The following is a 13,329-nucleotide window of genomic DNA, read 5'->3' on the forward strand; positions in this document are numbered from 1 at the left end:
CCACCTCCTAAGTGGCTCTGTCATTTAAGTGTCCGTGACAACCTTCACATGTCATTTTGCATAGAATGTGAAGCATGAAAAGGAGAACGAAATACGGAAAAGTAGACTCTCTCTCAACATCGGTAAAGAATGCTTCTTAGAGTAAAATGTCTCAGAGGGCTTAAGCTACCCACACTCAATTATCACACCCCCTCACAAGCCCATACGCAGGAAAGCAACGATTCGTCGCATCTAGCCCACCGACACAACGCACACTGAGAAAAGGTACATTATCCTTCCCCCTGCTAGTCGCTTCATGAAAGGGACAAAGCTCCCTCAATTCCGATTCCTTTTTAAAGCCTCTTCTTGTAAGCTTAGCAGAAAAAGAAGCTTGAGGCACCTGATGTGTGTTAAGAACAGAAGGATTTTGTTGGGGGTGGAGGGAGAATTAGGAGACACAGGTGCCAGGCCTTCTGCAGAATGTGCCCTTCTGCTCCATTAATTGCTGACATGTCCTCCCCCCCCTCCAACTCAGCCCCTCGGGAGAACGGCAGAGCAGCAGGCCCAGACTGGTACCCAGCAGCCACACCAGCAGCAAAAGTAGACAATTAGGTGCCAGAAGAAAAGGGGGGGGAGAGAAGATGCAGTTGCCTAGCAACCAGACAGCAGAAGCAGCTGTGTAGCAGGCCCAGGCTGGTACCCAGGCACTGACAAGCTAGCCAATTAGCACACTGTATTTAATGCTGATGTGGTTTCCTAGCAACAGGATGCAAAAGTCTGTCTGCGACACACTCTTCCCTCACATTTCTCCCCCCATCCCTCATTCAAACCATTACTTTCTTTTCTTTTGCCCTAATTGACAACTCTCTGCTGCTTTAAATTGCCATTATTATTTTTATGTCCCTGGAGAGGTTAGGAGAACTTAAGAAGAAGAAAAAAGTAATAAGAGCTTTTAGTTTCAACTTCGCTTTAGCACTAAGAGCTCTGGATATATGACAAGCCAACAGCTGCAAAACCAGCAAATAAGGAGCAGGGAGATGTCAGTATTTCAGCCCACTGTATAAGCTTTTCTTAGAATATCATTCACAATATGGTAACCGCTAGCTTGGACCACAACTCTTACATTATTTTGCCACACGGCAAAAACCTTCCTGTTTAGGCAAGCATCTGTTTTATTGGATAGATATACTTTTTATCTGATGTCCATCTTATTCACTGCAATTGTCTCTGATTTTATTATAATGCATTTGAGGAGAAATTTTATGGTATGTTGTGATGGGTTTCAATTGTTGTTAACTGCCCTGAGTAGCACGTAAGCACTAAAAAAGCCAGAATATAGATTTTTATATGATTTTGCCTTTTTCTTTTCATTTTATCCAACAGAAGTCTATTTATGACCTTGTCTGTTAGAACGCAGCGCACAGCATTAAAAGCAGATACCGATATTTTGTGGATCTGTGTCTGGGGGGAAAAATGCAATCATCAGACCGAACACAAAAGCCTAAATATTACCAATATGGCGAGGTAAGCTTGCTACACAGGGTTAACAGTATCTACTGCCCCATATTGAACATGCTAGAGTGATGCATAATACACATGGCAGGAAACCTGTACAAATGTGGCTTCCCTAAAACATGAGGCAACTGTGCACTGCTCACCAGAGGAATCTGACGCACTGCAGTTCAGAATCTTTGCCCCATTACGGCACATTCTTGGCAGCCACTGGTACTCCCGAAGAGCTGGTTTCGGCCCCATGAATATATTCTCCCCAATCCAAAACTCTTGATCAGTTTTATTTGCCTAACACGGTCAGAGTAGGGTGCAATCTACACACAAATAAAAACCGTTCTGAAAATGTTCCTTCTTTTTTAAGCGTTTTTTAAAAAACACACACTGAGTTTTCCATAAGACTCGCCATCGCTATCTAGCGTCACATTGTATATTGCATTCAAAACACACTTTAAATGTTTTATTTGCAGCTGTGTAGCTAAGTCCTAGTTGTCTTTCTAGTCGAGTGTTGTTTACTCAGCTCTCTAGGGTCTTGAGCAGAGAGAGCGCTCTCCCACCATCTGCTCTGTGTGCCTTTAAAAAACTGGGGGTGCCAAAAATTTAATGTGAGCCCTTATGCACATGAAAGGTAAGCCCTACCAATAACGGTCCCTTCAACCCCCCCCCCCCATTTTTAATGGACATTTTGTTGGTGTGACCATCAACACATGTCTCTTTGAGCACTTAAGGAGTCAAGTGCCCTAGTGCATAAAATCCGCACAACGATTCTGAATCATTTTTCTGCATCCCATCAATGATGCCTTTTCCTCACAGCCATTTCAAAAGTGCATTGCGCCTGCACCAAAGTTTATAGGAATTAGTTATGCTGCTTGAGCCGCCGTGTGAGTTAAAATGAAGCAAAAAAACACAAAAAACCCCAAGTCCCTTTCATCTTCAAGGAATCATAGATGTCGGCAACTGAGCCCAAGGCTTGGTTCCTTTGCATAATTTATGCCATTTTAACAAACGCCATTCATGTTTGTTACCTCCCCTTTACTCTCCATTCTCTCTCTCTCTTTTTTACATCTTCAGGCGCCCATCCCCTGCTAGGACTCTCTAGGTGGTCACTCTGGATTCCAGATCCCAACAGGATAAGGCTCCTCATCAACCATCTTGACAGGCCTGCCTCACCTGGGGCTCAGCTGACTGCTCTCCCCTGCCTGCCCCTCCTTGCTGCCATTAACTCTTTCTTGACCCAGTGTTGCTTCCCTGTTGCATCAGTCACCCCACTCTTCCATCACGTCGCACTGCTTCTGAATTGACGAAGCCTGTGCCCCAAGCTGCCTCCCCGTTCCATTTGTTTCTGCAACAAAAGCACTGCAAGTCTCTACAAGGTGCTGCTCTAAGCATCATTTCGGATTCAAATTGAGGCTCGAGCCAAACTTACCCTTCCATAGAAGGGTCTTCATTTAATTTTTAGGGCACATTTCCCCATCAAAATATCTTGCTTCCCTTCTTAGACAATGACACATTTATACTCTGTGAATTACATTTTTTTTTTGCTTTTGTTCAACCTAAATTAGCTCTCCTTCTGTCACTTGATTCAGTGGCATTTGCTGAGATGGGGCTGGAAAATTCTCTCCCCCCACCCCCCAAGAAGCCAAACTGTCACTGCTTGCAGAAGTATCTGCCATGCAATTAAAACAGGGGGCAAATGTGTTAAAGCTAGATTTATGCCCCCAGTCAATTAAGTACCAGTTCTATTTCAGTTCCTCACACCCACGAAATAGGTGCTCTTTATCCCAACTGCAGACCTCACTTTCCCCTGCCACCTAGAGTACTCTTTCACACATCTTTTCCCATATGACAAGCGACTTCTCCATTTTACTGCGGGCCAAAATCTGGTCCCACCTTTTTGCACGTTCGTCCTTAGCAACGTCTCCTTGGCGCATCATAAATTAGCACCACCACTTTAAAAAAAAACAACAACCCTTCAGTTAACTGAGACCAACAAAATAATTAAAAAGAAGGATCTGCTTCTTGTTCTGCTCAGCTGAATTAAACTCCTTTCCCTACACAGTGGCTCCACCAAACAGTTGCATTCCAAACTCTTCATTTGCCAGAAATTACAATATTCAGAGGGAACTGTGCCTCGTGCCAAAGTCAGTCCATGGATCCATCTGGCCCATAGTGATTGGTAGTGGCACACCGGTTTCAGGTGTGAGTCACTCGGGAGCCCTGCCTTGGACCTTGGACCCTTGGTTTGCACAACATGATCTACCGTTGAGCTATGTGTGTCTGCGTTTTAACAGAGCGGAAGATTACGAGTCATAGGGGTGTGGAGAGGGTGTGTATGAACTTAACAGTGCTTAAGCTTATTTTCTGATTGCTATATTCTGAATGTTAGCATTGCTTTATAGATTATAAATGCTGTGTTGATCTGTTAATCATATGACTTTTGCTTTAATTGTGACGTTCAGCTTATTTTTTTAAATTGTTGACAGTGTTTTATAGATTGTCATTGTTTCATTCTATATGGTTTAAGCTGTATTTGTGATGTTTTACTGTGTTCCGTTGGGTTATCGTTCTTTGCTGTCAGTAAGCCGCTTTGAGGTTCATTTGAATGAAAAGCAGCACAGAAATATAATAAATCAAATCAAGTGGGAAAACCCTCCCTTCTCTCTGTCCTCTCCCCTCTCCTTCTGCCTGCTTCAGTCCCCTCGACAGCAAGGGACCAGGTGTTTTGTGCCCTGCTTTCTTCCCCCTGCACAGAGATTGTCAACTTTGCAGTCAGTAGAATGCATATGGATCTTCACAGGCAAAATCAAAGTTGCATTCTGTGGTCACCCCCAAGGCCGCCCTACAGCAAATCTCATCCGTCCACCAGACTTTGCAAGATGATTGCTTGAGACACTGCATGGCAGAAGAAACCCATCCACTTATGTTCAAGGAGAGAGAAGCCTTTGTCTTTCCGTTTTATTGTAGAGATGCGGAGCAATTAAGCCACACAGAGCCTCCTCTTCTCCTGCACATGAGAGCGCTACCAGCAGCCAAAGGGAAAAATAATATCTCACAATCTTTTCAGACCTTCAGTTCAGCTGTCAACTGAGCCAAGTGGCTGGCAGCCATTGGCACTGCCAAGCATGTTCACAATTGACAGTGTATTACGCTGATGATGGTTCCAAGAAGCTACGGCTGCGTGGAAAGACAAAGGACCCAGCAAAATAACTGCTCCGTGGCTGTAATCTTGGGTACGTGTACTTGGGATCCTGACAATACACCCCAAAATTTCCAAACCACACCCCTTTAATACTTCCTATTTTGGTTTTGGAGGCAATTTAGCTCTCTTCCTGCATAAGTAATGCTAGCTTTATTGTCGAGAGGGATCAGACGGTGCAGATTGAGAAAGGCAAGCCATGTAAACATAAGCACAGCTGTTCTGGGTCAGACCTCTGGGCCTACCCAGCCCAGTATCTCATTTGCAATAGTGATCAGGTCCAGAAATGGAACTACACAAGCGAGGTGAGAGGGTGCTTCATTCTATGTATCTAGCATGTGAAGGTGTCAGGGACAACACGTATAGGAGGGCTATATCCTCCACATAGCCACTGACCTTCTTTCTCTTTCCGATGAATTTGTTCAAGGCTGAAAGGTGTGGCCCAGAGCTGGGGGAGTCAGAAGGTAGATTGGGATTCACTGGTAGATATCTGGGTGATTTGCATTTGAAAGGCAAGGGAAATTCCCAACCGAAAGCTACAAAAAGCATCTCCCCTCACTAAATGAAATGAACAAAGTTTAGAACAGGGCCAGGAAAGACGGAGTTCAGTTCTGAAACTAAATACTGATTCTACTTCTGAGTACAAGCTCAGTAGGAATCATGCCAGAACCTTAATTTCAAGGGTGTGTCCACTCCCCGAAGTCATTCTTTTACACCTGGTTTCACCTTTTGTTCAAAGACGTTCTAGTCCTGCATGTCTGAAGGCTGCCTCCTGATGACCTAGAACACAACACAGCTTTCCTCTGCTAGTTGACTGCTGCCAGGAAGTCTTGATCTGACCAGTATCAGGTTTGAAAACTAGACTCACCGAGAGTCACCGTGGACCAAATGTCCATGAAACCCAGCCCCCTTGCTCTTCTCACACCAGACCATTCAAATACCAACCTAAGCTGATGGACCAAAGTGTGCCACAATCAGATAACAGTGCTCATCTACAACTTATGAGTAAACTGAAATTATTACCTCCAGTGGCATGAGAAGCACTAATACTAAACATGGATTATACAGCACTTTAGGGAGTTCACAGCACTTCACTTTACGTTAGGAACACAAGAATCTGCCTTTTATGGATTCAGACCATCGGTCCATCTGGTTCAGTCATCTACACCAGGGTTGAGGAACCACTAGCCCTCTGATGCTGTTGGACTACAACTCCCATCATGCCATCAACTCCCAGCTCCATGATGAGCACTTTGGTGTGATGTCCAAACTGACAAAACATAGTTATGAGCATCATTTTGCTAATAGTTTGGATTTTAAATTATTATTAGAGCAAACCATGGTTTGGTGTGCTGCTGGAAAGGAACCCACAGTTTCCCCAGCACCACATGGAAAGCAAGTGGCCAAGGTGGTCCTTGAACAAGAGATGATTTTAAGCCACTACAATGCAGAAACACTCTGGCACAGCGAATAGTTCAGTCTTTGAAAATGCTCTGCATAATATTAATTTCTACTAGTCCAGGAAATTTATCTTTATAAGGGTGGAAACCTATCTCTAGGAACTCTCTTTTATAAAGACATGTTGATGGCATGGTGGCATTATCATCAAAGACTGCATGTTCAACAGCAAAATTGAGGAAACTGACTCAGCAGTTCCTTTAGAAGCAAAAAATAGCACAGCAGTCATGGAACTGTATCATCCTCATGAGGAAAGCTGAGAAAGAGAGCAGAGACATTAATCAATTGCAGAATAATTATTTTGAGAAATGTTCTGAGAGTAGAGAGTGTGTAGAGAAAGAAGACGGGATAGATCAACTCATGTAATCTGAATATTTAGAGGGGAAAGAGCTTATGGAGAGCTGGCTGTTTAAAAGCTCACTCATTTCAATATGTCATTTTCTCCCTTCTTCCACTGAGAAATTCTGACACAAGGACTTTTGCAATCCACATTGTCCATACTAAGACTGTAGAGTTCAGCTAGAGGTTTATACCTTGGGCCTCCTTGAATGTCTAAAATCATTTCTAATGTGATGTAGTTCACACAGCGAAAAGCTCTACATGAAGAGGATACAATTTGCTAGACAAAAAACTAAACCCTGACTGGGACACCTGGATTCAAACCTGTGGTCAGCCATAGGTATCTGTGGCCTTGGGCAAAACACTCTATGTCAGCTGCCATATCTGAGCATGGGAAGAAGCAATGACCTTGCAAGATTACTCTGGAAAGAATTAAGGGGGTGGTGTTTTACAAGTGTGATGGCATGCAGTGGCGTAGCGTGGGGGGTGCAGGGGGGGCCGGCCGCACCGGGCGCAACATCTGGGGGTTAGGGTTAGGGGGCGCAAATCACTTGCCTTGCCCCGGGTGCTGACAACCCACGCTACGCCACTGATGGCATGGTAATGATGCAAAATCAACAACACAAAATTATTCCTAGGAAAGGGCACATCTCAAGTTTGGGGGTGTTTTTAAAGTACTCTTAAGATACTGAGAGGAAGCCCCAGCTCGAAGGCATAGAAACACCACCGCCCAGAAAAATTCCTTGATCCCGGCACAAGTGACATTTCTAAGCACACTGAAAAGTGTCATTTCGACTACCATCCTAAGAACATATTTGCACCTTTATAAATAATCACTATAGTTTAAAAAGAAATACAGTATGTCTCAGCAGAGTGGGGAAGTCTGTGACCTGTGTGTTTGCTGAGTCTGCTGTCCAGATGTCAACTATTTGTGGGATGGGAACCAGGGTGCAGGTCTTTCGAAGTTTACATTTCTTTTGACAATGGGACTAAAGCCGTTTCCCTCAAGGTTTTTTACAGAATCCTATTAGTTCACAGACTTCACCACTTGAAATGCATGCGACCATTACAAAGCTAAACTGATTAGAATCCAGACCACTCTTCTGTCCTCAACTCATTCCATCAAAGAACTGCCAGACTCATAAACCAGGTGTGAAATAAAGCCAATTCACTCACCCCCTCGAGCTAACAGCATTGACAGTGCATTAATCCTGCTACATTAATCCGCATCATTCACGGAGAGAATATATGCTATACTTGGAGGTGCTTTCTGTGACCAAGATATGGAAATCTAGATGGTTCAAACAAATTGCAAAAAGCTTTTCACATCCGATGACCTGTGCACCACATTGGCTGTGTTTGCATGTAACAGTAATCTAGATTCCACAAACAATGGGCTCCCAACATGCTCTCACTTTGCTCCTCCCCTGGCATGTGTGGGGTGAACAAACCAGCAAACCTTGGCTTTCCATTACCTAAAAACTCATGATCATGGTTGAAGCCCTGGTTGCTTTGTTCGCTTGAAGATCGTGTCTTGCAAATGCTGCTTGCTCACAGTAAACCAGATGATGTGGCATAGCATTACATGTGAACACAGGCTTTGCATCCCCAGTGTTTTGGGGGAATTCTGAAACGTGTACCAAATGCAGGGAAACCTGAGACTCTTTCAGGGGTCTTCCACGCAAGCAAGGTCATACTGAGATAGCAAATTCCCACCCCGCACTTCAGAAACACATGGAACACATTGCTCCAAACCATCTTCCAATAGACAACTCTCATCTTCCAATAGACAACTCTGAACGTAACAAACAAGCAAGCAAGCACAAGACCCAAGCATCCAACGTAAGTACCTGTGTGAGTCCTCTGGTGCGCTTTTAAGTGTGAGCTCTTTGTATATACCTTCCGGCACCCATTAAACTGACAGCGATGAACCCTCTTCTTGTTTTCCGGCAAAGCATCTGCCCCTGTCCCTCCTTGCTCGCTGTCACTGAGCGCACACTTTGTTGTGCTGGCTGGTGCTACCACACCGACTTTTATAGAGCTGAGGGCGGTCTTCTTTGCAACTAACTTCAGCGTAACTGTGCCATCCACTGCGGAGACAGTCTGTGAGGTTTTTACAAGATGGCGGCTGAGCTCAGGGGAGGAGGGAGGCGTTAGTGAGGTCACTGCGTTGAGTTGGGCCTGGTTAACGGCAGTATAGCCCTCTGTGGAGGAGCTGGTAGGCTGCAAGCTGAGGCAAGTCTCGGACAAGAGTTTGTCCCGCGAGACGATAACGTCCATGTTGGAATTCTTGTCGCAAGGACTCATGTCTACAGGTAGCAAGAGGGGGTCCAGCTGCTGGATGGTGTCTTCTGTGTCTTGAGCGGAGGCAGTGTGGAGGAAACAGTCCAAATCATCACCAAAGCTCTCCGATATCTTCCTGGGCTCCGTCTGAAGGTAGCGTTCCAGCTCAAGGCATGTCTGCAGACAGAGAAGGAAGACGTCATTAGATCACCCAATCCAACAGTTGCCACTGCCTTGAAACAGAAGACAGACACAGGGGTAGGGAACGCAGGGTCCTCCAGGTACCGCTCCCATCATTGGCAAGGCCAATGGGAATGATGGGAAGTATAGCTCAGCAATATCTGGAGGGCCACAGCTGCCCCATCCCTTCCCTAATTGGCGGAAACATATGGATAGGCCAAAACAGTCATAAGAAAAGAAAGGAGAAATAAATTATCTGCTGTGCTATAGCTCAGTCGGTATAGCACAAGACTTTTCATTTCATGGTGGTTGGTTCAAAGACCCATGTTGGGTAAGAGATTCCTGCTTTGCAGAGAGTTGGACACAATGACCCTCAAGATCCCTTCCAATTCCACAATTCTATGAATTTCCCCACAGAATAACAGCTACAAGTGCCACTTCTCCATTCTGGGAGGAGGACGGAGGACAGCAGAGGCCCTTTCCAGTTGCCTAGCAACCCCAGGAGCAACCACTTGTGAACCAACCCCCAAACGCTAGGAGGCTGCTCCACAATCAGTCAAATTCCTTCCCCTCCCCGATCCATCTGAAAGGTTTGCTTAGCACACAAGCAGACTATTCGCAGGCTGCAGTTGCATCTTCTCTGGGGTCCTGGCACAAATACCTCTGTACCAAACAGGGAAAGCTTTAGTTTTTGTGGGGTGGAAGGCACAGGAAGTGCTCCTCTACAGTGCAAACCAAATTACTTTCGGCCCAGTGGCTCATAGCTCCTTTCAGCAGGGCAAGAGGAACCAGCGGGGAAAGCTCCTTGAGGCTCCGCTCAGAACCGCTGGCTGTTGGTGTAAATGCCAAGCCATCGGGACAGAAAAATGGGATATCGAAAGTGCTGTAACAGTCCATTTATATAGGCCAGCCTTTTAGATTTTAGCCTTTCCATGCAATGCTGAGTAGTCAAGGGAAAACACCCAGAGAACAAGAGTTGGTATAACATACAAACCAGTATAAGGTCCACTCCCCACCCCCCCAGGTAGAATTCAGTAAGTATTCTATGCAACTGGTGCACATTTAACTTGTGTGGATTCAGCTTTACATGTCTGGCAAACAAACAAAACAAAACAAAATTTAAAAGGGGGAGGGACTGGCAGAAATGACTGGCAGAATCCGAGACCAGGGGAGAGAGACAGCGGAAGAAGATTGGAAGAAAGTTAAGGACTATCTTAAGAAACATTACAAAATTAATGAATGTTAGAATGACGTTGGTTTAGAAATCACGTGGTTTCCAGCTGTAATGGATAAGTAAAAAGAAAAGTAAGGCCAAAAATTAAATGAAAATTAAGGGAAAGGATTTGCTGAATTAATAAATTAGAAACTGGAATACAGAAAGGGGAGGTATGAGGAAGTCGGGGAAGTAAGTTATAAGAAAATAAGGGGTTGAAATTATACTTGTTTTTATTTTTGTCTGTTTGTATTATTGTTTTGTTTTGTTTTGATATAATTTTTGAAACTTTAATAAAAATCTTAAAAAAAAATAATAAAATAAAATAAAAGGGGGGACTGAGCGCAGGAGAAAAAAGTCTTTGGCAATCCCACCCGCCATTGCACTCAATACGGTTTGACTACACTTGATTTTGGCTTTAGGCGCTATCCCTGATACGTTGCCTCTGTGTAAATTGAGGGCTTACTGTATTAGGATGTTCCTTATTTCTATCACAGGGCTGAAATATTTGCGCCTCTCTCTCTCTCTCTCCCTCTCTCTCTCTCTCTCTCTCTCTTTCTCTCTCTCTCTCTTCCTGGCCTCAGTTTACTCTCTGCTGCACAGAAAACTCTTAAGAGCATGTAATCCCCAGGTTAGCAAGCGTGGAGGCTGCTATGTCTAACGCCAGTCAATAGAATTCTCCACTGCCTGGACATTAAAATGCTGGGTTTGGTCTCCAAACCTCCAGTGGAGAGGGCAAGGGGGGGGGAGATGTCCCTTAAGGCATTACTCCTCTTATGACAACCATAGTGGTCCTGACAGACTTCGAGCCTTGTCATTAATTTTCCATAAAGAAGAGTTCTCCGCAAGCCCCCTTTGAGGCAAGGCCTGATGCTTCAGAAACCTATAATTATTCTTGTATTCCACCCCCTGTGGTCTTTGCACCTGTGTCAGTCCAAGATGCCAGCTGGTCAAGCCTTGCCTTCTGCCTCGGAAACAAAACCACCTCCTCAAGGCCATCTCCCTCAAAAAATAAAAAACGGGGTGGGGGGGCGGAGAGAACTCAAAAGGTTGGACGGGCGGAGAGGGAAAAAGAAGAGGACAAAGTGAAAAAGATACAGCTTTCAACAACAGGAACAAAACCCCAAAACACACCATGGCTAGACAAGGTTCTGATAAGGCTAAGCGATATATGGCTCTATTTTCAGGATACAGAAAGTATCTATTAAAAAATAATAATAAAGAGGTTGCTTATGTTTTAAAGCACAATGCTAATCAAGTGGAGGTGGGAACGAAAGAAACAATTTGTTGCATTTTGATTGCTATGATTTCGAAGTTCATATATCAGTATTTTTTCCCCTGTGGCTTGTCCACCGTTGGGGAGAAGCTGCTATTGAATTAGGCTGCACACTTACTAGTGACTGAAACCCGCTGAACACAGCAAGACAAAATTCTGGGTAAACCTGTGTGGGGTTGTGCTGCAAGGCTGCTGTGAAAGCAGCACAACCTGCCTGCCCATTCCTAACGGTCATCTGCAAATTATATGAAGCCAAATATTGTTATCTTTAGCCTTCCAGTTCACAGAATTCTTCTGTCTTTAAGACTTCGTCTGTGCCATTAGAGAAGAACTACAGATAAAATATTTGCAAAACAAAATGAGGAAGGGCCGTCCTCCTTTGAACCCCAATTCTTATCCGCCTGCTCTTTGCTACAAGTTGACGCTTTTTCATGCATTACAGAGATTCTTTCTTCCCATGCAATTTTGCTGCTCCGGAAAACATCAAATACCTTACATAACCTTCTTCCTTCTCAGTCCGACATCACAAGTAAAAAAACACACACACAAAAACAAGATCTCCGGCTGCCAAGCTTATGTTATAAAACAAATTTGTTGGCATAACACCGCCACCCTGGCCCCCAAATGGAGCATGAGAAGAAGGTGCTGTTGTTTTATTATTTATCTGTTTGCAAAAATTGTCGTCAACCACCATGGTGGTGAACACCATAAAACAGTAAAAATTGCGTCCATAAAACAAATTCAAAATACGTTGCAAATTGGAGTATCAAATTACTGTATCAACATAGATGGATCACCCCGCAGTGAAAGCCTTGAGTGAACAGGTGAGCGTAAATGCCAGGATGGAAGGTGCCTGGTCTGCTGTTCATTGGAAGCACATTCTCAAAGGCAGGTGCTACCACACAAAATACCCTGCTCTTAGTAGACGTAAGGTAAACTTTGGAGAAAACAGAACTACTAAGAGGGCCTCTTGCAAGGGCAGAAGTGACCACACAGGGGAATAAAAAAATGTAAGGCCTCCCTGAAGGTAATCCGGTTCAGAGTCCCAAATATGCTAATAGGTAAAGGTAGAATCATAGAGTTGGAAGAGACCACAAGGGCCATCGAGTCCAACCCCCTGCCAAGCAGGAAACACCATCAGAGCACTCCTGACATATGGTTGTCAAGCCTCTGCTTAAAGACCTCCAAAGAAGGAGACTCCACCACACTCCTTGGCAGCAAATTCCACTGTCAAACAGCTCTTACTGTCATGAAGTTCTTCCTAATGTTTAGGTGGAATCTTCTTTCATGTAGTTTGGAACCATTGCTCCGTGTCCGCTTCTCTGGAGCAGCAGAAAACAACCTTTCTGTAAAGGGACCCCTTAAAGGTAAAGGTAAAGGGACCCCTGACAGTTAAGTCCAGTCGCAAACGACTCTGGGGTTGCACGCTCCTCTCGCTCTATAGGCCGAGGGAGCTGGAGTTTGTCCGCAGACAGCTTCCGGGTCATGTGGCCAGAATGACTAAGCAGCGCACGGAAACGCTGTTTCCCTTCCCGCTGGAGTGGTACCTATTTATCTATTTGCACTTTGATGTGCTTTTGAACTGCTAGGTGGAAGACCTTAAACCTGACGCACAATCTTACCCAGACTCTGTGGGACTCATGCATCTTTTTTGGCTTGGTGATTTAATTTAACATGCTGCTATTATTTTCTGAGGTGTTTGTAAAATGACTGTATTTTGCTTTATTCCCAGTGATTGCTACTCATTATTTGGTGTTTACATTGCTTCATGCTATTATTAGTATACAAAAAAATGACAAGCACACACACACACACACACACACACACACACACACACAAACACAAGATCCAGCAGCATATTGGCAGCCAGTGAAGCTCTTTCAGAACAAGTGTTAG

General features: G+C 44.5%; 1 protein-coding gene across 1 annotated transcript in view; it reads right to left on the minus strand.

The window, feature by feature from the left end:
* KLF7 (KLF transcription factor 7) overlaps nt 1-13,329 on the minus strand; it is an 81,945-nt gene that overhangs the window by 23,881 nt on the left and 44,735 nt on the right. The window contains exon 3 of the mRNA XM_081898555.1: nt 8,332-8,941. Coding sequence (XP_081754681.1) covers nt 8,332-8,941 — 610 coding nt within the window. The remainder of the gene's footprint in view (nt 1-8,331; nt 8,942-13,329) is intronic.

Source organism: Podarcis melisellensis (assembly GCF_964234715.1).
Source record: "Podarcis melisellensis genome assembly, chromosome: 1".
Lineage (NCBI taxonomy): Eukaryota > Metazoa > Chordata > Lepidosauria > Squamata > Lacertidae > Podarcis > Podarcis melisellensis.